We start from the raw sequence: 6,297 nt of genomic DNA on the forward strand, positions 1-6,297 counted from the left end.
AATTTAAAGTCGTCTTGGTGCATTCAACACAGCCTGATGAAAACCGAAAAATTATTGCTTGCAAAAATGAAAATGAGAGCTGAACAGTGCGGTCTTTAAACCCTTTGATTTTCACGGGTCACCACGGCAATTTTAGGAGACTTGTTATTTTTTACTTCAAAGTAGTTTAAATTTTCACACAAACTGCGACATTTGTGCATTGAAAAGCATCTCATAAGCGTGGCGCTGGGGCTTTAAATGGCTCCTTGAACCCTCGGGCACCCAGTTAATAAAACACCCACGTCAGCACAGCGCTCGAGTCTCTCTCGCCGGGTTTCGGTCTTTAGGGCTGAGCAGGAAGTGGCTGGCTGTGGACCCTGATCGAGAGAAAAAGGCCAAAGAAAAGCCTGCAGGAAACCCAAAATGGATCTTGTGGCCGACGAGGGGGAGAATAGGCTCTATCGGGCGTCGGGTGAATCCAACCACCAGTGAGTATCGATGTTTTTTTGTTTTTTTTTGCACGGGTACCATGGCGAGGGGCGTAAGCGGGTCTTGCCGAATGCTCGCGCCGGGAGAGAGTCGCCGCGTTCGGGTAAGCGAGGCAAATCCACCCCGCTGCTCGCTGCGCTCCGGACCTCCGGCGAGAAGTGTGCGAGGGTGGGGTGGGGGCGGAGGAGTGGGGGTCCACGTGAATAAAACGGGCGTTTTCACGTACAAGCCCCGGACTGATTCCCCCGGAATGATTCTATACTAATAAAAGCCAACAGTGCGCTGTGTTGGGAGGTTTCTTTTCCATTGTGTGCTGGTCGAAGCCTGAAGTGGGCGTCGCTCCAGGACACAGTGGGCTGCTCTGGTGTACCGCTGCCCGCTTCGCCCTCGCAGGACTACCGCACTCCTGCGACGCTCTGCTGCTCCACACGCCTGAATAAGCTCCAAATTCAATATCATTATATACGTTATATTACATCCTGAAAGATTATGTAGAATGCGGGCGGGCGGGTTCTATCGGGCGATGAATCGCATAATTAAAAATGAATGTGTCGTAGTCGTGGATGGGAAAATAGGTTACTGTTAAAAAAAAAAAAAAGTATGGACGTGTTTTAGTGTGTTCAAAGCTCGTGCCTCTCCACAATGTTGTATGCTCTCACCCCGTCGTTTCTCTAGTGTGTTCAGATATTCGACGTGCTACGCGCCTCCATTAAGGGTGATTACAGGGATTTGTCACCCGAAGCTCCTTGCCTGGTATCGGGTGTAGCCCAGTGTATGACACATTTGATTGACGGCTGGTTCAGCCAATGGTAGCCCAGAGTTTGGTCGAGCAGGCGGAGCGTCTGCAGTGTCGTACAGTAGCCAAAAAGCATCGTTCAAGGTACGTTTATTTAAACATTGTCGTATAAGTGTAGACAAAAAGCCTCGTTCAAGGTAGATTTATTCAAACAATCACTTTACCAGGTGCACATGCATACTTACCGGAAAATTATTTTGAGGACCAATGCACGTGCTATTTTCAGATAAAGGTGAGATTCCATTCCTTTTAAATTAAAAAAAAAATCGGGATCATTATAGAATTACTGTAGTGAAAAGTTGTATCTAACTGCACTGTTATTTGGAGTAGGCCATTTCAGACTGCAGGAACCAAATCAGGATCTCTCAGATGAGACCTGGTAGTTTAGACACCCCCCCTTAACATAGAAAAAACGTTTCGAGCCTGTAATGGTTCTACTTACTCCCTACTAAGGTCTTCGTATACCTCCCCACACCATCGAGTGGGGTGTGTTGTGCTAACGAATGATTGGTTAGTTGAATTTGGAGGTTTTGTGAGTTGTTGTGCTTTTGTTTTTTGGTCTCTATCAGCATCTGCCATTATGCAACTTTTCACTTGTTTTCACTACTGTGGCCAGTTGAATATTTTGAAATAACTGAAGGAAAAAACACTGATAGGTGGATGGATGAACAGACACTCATGTGTATTTACAGGGATTGGGACATTTAATGCCAATATGCTTCAACTATGAGAAAAGGTGAATCGCTGATGGGACACCCGCCTTCAGGGAGTGTTCTTGTGACACAAAGTAGAGAAAAAATATTCTGCACATAAAAAATACACTGACTGAAGCAGTTTTCTGTCCCATATCACTGTCTCATGCCATCAATACCATTTAAATTAATTGCCACGCCCACTGTTGCAGGGCGTGAACACAAATTCGTGGGCCATACACAAGAACCTTGGCCCAGGAGCCTCTGCTACCAGCAATTGTACCAGTTCGTGGGCTTCTTGGGCGGAAAAGGACTACATTATGATGTTGGAAATTAATTCTGATTGGTAATGCGGTTATTTCTCTGTAATAGAAAATAAGTATTCAGCCAGTATTAGTATTTATAACATTTTGTTGTTCACTGACCACCTGGTTTTGACACTTTCACTTGACATGCATGAGAACTCTTTGTGTAGCTAGAATGAGACGACCTTGACAGATAAGTGAGTTCAACAACACAGACATACTGTATATTATTTTGTACTTGACTCCCTTCCTGTATTTTCTCGCTTCCATAACCTTTGGAGTCTTCTCTTTCACTTGTCCATGCACACCAGTGACGTGCAGTGAAGTTCATGGCTGGGGAGGCACTGGCGTCATCAATCAGAATTACAAACATCATATGAGACCTCCAGAGCAGTGCACTCACCATTAACTGTTTGTTTAAAATCTCATATCTGTATCCTTTAAGCATACAACATGTAACACACATGTTATTACACATATTAAGTCTTCGCTGTTCGTCCAAAGCCAAGTCAATCCTTGACATCCCGAAGGTTTTTAGCACAATCTGGCTTGGGGTGTGAGTGGTCGACTACTCGTGTTGACTGATGGTTCGCTGTAAATTTTTAAGGTCACAATATTCCGTTTAAGTCCAAAAGCTGTCACGACTTGATGTAAAAAGAAGGCAGAAAAAGCAAGAAAAGGCGCTTTTTCAGTGGACATCACCACAGCCAGCTTTTTCTTGTGTACCAGTCCGTGTTAAACAGTGTTAGGAGTAATGCATTACAAAAGTAATGTAATTACTCGAATGCATTACTTTTTGCTGTAACTTTACTGTGCACTTCGTATGTGACACCTAAAGAGCTGTCCACTTCGCAAAATAGGACCAGTAATTTGACAAACCACATAGAGTGGGGACATAGTAACGTGAAGTTAGCGAAAACAAAATACGTGGAGGTTTGCGCTCTCTCGCTGAGGGATGCCACTTCCACCTCGAGAGGTTAGGAGATTCGCTGCTGCTTTCCCCAGTGGATTCACTAGCATTTCGAAACCTTGTCAGCAAGATCCCTGTTGCAAATAGCGATAAGGAATAGCGATAATGACAAGCTAACCTTATGCAAAATATCATTGTACAATTGCTATTAATAATAGTCCATAAATAATTCTGGTCAATGTGTTTCAAGATGATACACAGTAGCAATGATGTAGGCTAGCCCCATCAAAACCATTTTTGAAATATCTGTCCCTAACCTGGCCGACTTAACTTGAATTTGAATACAGTATTAACTCTGAAATTGTGAAATGTACTCACTGTTTTTGCCTACAGCAATAACAATGCATCACTATGCTGTGAAGCTAAGTAATAAAGGGATTAAATTACAAAAAAAAAAAAGATTTTGTATCTTGTCTTTTAAGGTTTACAATATATATGAAATGATTTGTGGTGGTTTTAGGCTTATGTAAATCTTTCAATGGCTGTGTAATGATCGTAATAAGCTACATTTACAATGGCAAATCCATATTTCCAGTTATGGTGGTGAGAATAATATAAATGTAATGCAATAGTAGTGTAATTCATTACCTTTCAAATACAGTAATAATGTAATGTAACTAATCAATTTGAAATGACATCAATAAGTAATAAATAATGCATTAAAGTTTTGAAGTAACTTGCCCAACACTGGTGTTAAATGAGCGATTTTTTATTTTTTATTTTTTTTCGATCTGTGCTCTGAAGCAAGTCTCTTAGCTCGGGTGTCAATCTTCCTTTAGATATTAAGTTGCGTCGTCTCTTCTCTGTATTTTATTGGTAAACGTGAAAATTAAAATATAAGAACTTTGTAGGTTGCATAGTCTCTTCTCTGTATTCAATTGGTTTTGTGAACATTAAAATAAAAAAAGCAAAGTTAGATTGATAAGTAGTTTATAAAATACCTGGAAAAATACAACCATTTAATAAATTTTTCTGTTTTTTTTTTCCATGATGGCAGAGGAGGCCTGGCCTTCCCTGCCTCCACTGTCCGCACGTCACTACTGCACACTCTCTGACGGAGCACTCTTAAGATTGGTCTCTTTGAATCTTCAAATTAAAGAAACCCAAAAATGACAGTTTGTATTTCAGACTATTTTACCAAACTTGCCTTAATACTAAAAACATCCCACAACTTCTGTTTTAGCCTTGGCCTTAATAATAGTCCCATCCATTCATAGGTCATCCCTAATTCCTTTCTTCAATCTATTCAAAAAGCCATCACTTTTCTTTACCCCTTAGACAAATACAGCAGCACACTCATCTTACCAATTTTAAAATCTTAGCATATTTTAAAAATGTGAAAGCTCCCAATTGTGACTAGTTTAACCGATGAGTTTGAAAATGTCCCGCATCATTTGTTGTCCTGCAGGCAGCCTCAAAGATGGTTCAACGCAGCCGACATCACGGTAGCTCACCAAACCAACTTGCTGAAGCAGCTAAACCAGCAGCGACATCAAGAGCTTTTCTGTGACTTCAGCGTGCTGGTAGAGGGCCACCTGTTCAGAGCCCATCGCAACGTTCTATGCGCCAGCAGCGGCTACTTCCGCATGCTGCTGACCCAGGGCCTCGACGGCATGTCCGACGGCATCTCTGCCAATGCCACCTTTGACTCCTTCAGCCCCGAGATCTTCACGGTCATCCTGGATTTCATTTATTCGGGTCAGCTGGACGTCTCCGGTCAAAATGTGATTGAGGTGATGTCTGCCGCTAGTTACTTGCAGATGAACAATGTCATCAACTACTGCAAGAATTTCATCAAATCTTCTTTGGACATCAGCGTGAAAGATGAAGACAGTGATCGTTGTCATAGTTTGTCGGAGACCTGCAGCTTTACCAGTGGAGCTGGGGAGGAGACTGGAGAGCAACCGCTGCAGCCGGAACCACGTACTGACAGTCCACCGCCTGCACTTTGGACCAGGGACAGCTCCAGAGCCCAGTCAAGCTACTTGAGCAAAAAATTGGAGCAGGACATTTCGGGTTCAGCCGTGAAGACTGAGCCAAATAGTCCTGCCAGCGAGCTCAACACAGAGTTAGAGGACCCCCAGGACCCTTTGTATACTTTGCCAGTGTCAGAGCGGCGGCGTGCCAGAGGTGCAAACAAGAGGAAGGCGGCCAACATCACCCACTCTAACCAGCACGATGACCCAAACATCCAGGAGGCCAGCGCCATAAAGGCGGAGAAGGCCGACGAGCTCTATGCCAATTTACCACCAATTGTGGGCGTTGTCACTAACTTTAATGACAATGGTAAGCAGAGATGTTTGGTGAGAACCGACACCCAGAGCAATGACCATGCCAACAGCTTCTCCTCTGCTTTACAGAATCGAATGCAATAATGCGCTTCAAATGCCCTTTCTGTACGCACACGGTGAAAAGGAAGGCGGACCTAAAGCGGCACTTGCGCTGTCACACTGGGGAGAGACCGTATCCATGTCAGGCCTGCAGTAAGAGATTTACTCGCCTGGAGCACCTGCGCAGCCACTTCGAGACGGTATGCTCGAAATTATTGTCTGTCTTGGCAAATGTATTGTGAAACCTTACTATTACAACCCCTATTACAAACAGCTCCCTCTTTTGCAGCTATTCGAACAGGGGTCTGCAACCCAAGGCTCCGGAGCCCAATGTTGCTCTTTCATTCTTTAGCAGCGTCTCTTTACGTCAGAAAATGAGTTCTTCTTTACATTTAGATGACTATGCAGTACTTTGTTAGTTTTCTGAATGTACAGATAAATAAGGACTATGATAGTGTGCTTGTAACAATAAAAAAAAATGTTGATGAAAATATTTAAAAACATCACCTGAGCTACATTTGACATTGGGAAGTAAACCATGAATCCAAGAAAAAAAATGGAATGATAGAATGTTAACAAAAGTGAAAACATTCTTCACAAGTGATTTCACAGTACAGTATATTCATAATATATTGTCCAAAATGTGTTGCATGAAAAAAACGTGATTCACGGGAAGAACACAGCCTGGCGTATAATTCATGGAGAGGGGTGTTCCGATATTATCATTTATATTGTG

The 6,297-nt window shown here is 42.9% G+C and overlaps 1 protein-coding gene across 1 annotated transcript in view; it reads left to right on the top strand.

Annotated features, from left to right (window-relative positions):
- The first annotated feature begins 310 nt into the window (after positions 1 to 310).
- The window catches only part of zbtb8a (zinc finger and BTB domain containing 8A), a 7,398-nt gene continuing 1,411 nt past the window's right edge, over positions 311 to 6,297 (top strand). The window contains exons 1-3 of the mRNA XM_088433393.1: positions 311 to 467; positions 4,640 to 5,517; positions 5,592 to 5,761. Coding sequence (XP_088289519.1) covers positions 403 to 467; positions 4,640 to 5,517; positions 5,592 to 5,761 — 1,113 coding nt within the window. The 5' untranslated portion in view covers positions 311 to 402. The remainder of the gene's footprint in view (positions 468 to 4,639; positions 5,518 to 5,591; positions 5,762 to 6,297) is intronic.

The sequence above is a fragment of the Hippichthys cyanospilos genome, chromosome 14, assembly GCF_059441005.1.
Source record: "Hippichthys cyanospilos isolate Australia breed blue-spotted pipefish chromosome 14, RoL_Hcya_1.0, whole genome shotgun sequence".
Classification (NCBI taxonomy): Eukaryota; Metazoa; Chordata; class Actinopteri; order Syngnathiformes; family Syngnathidae; genus Hippichthys; species Hippichthys cyanospilos.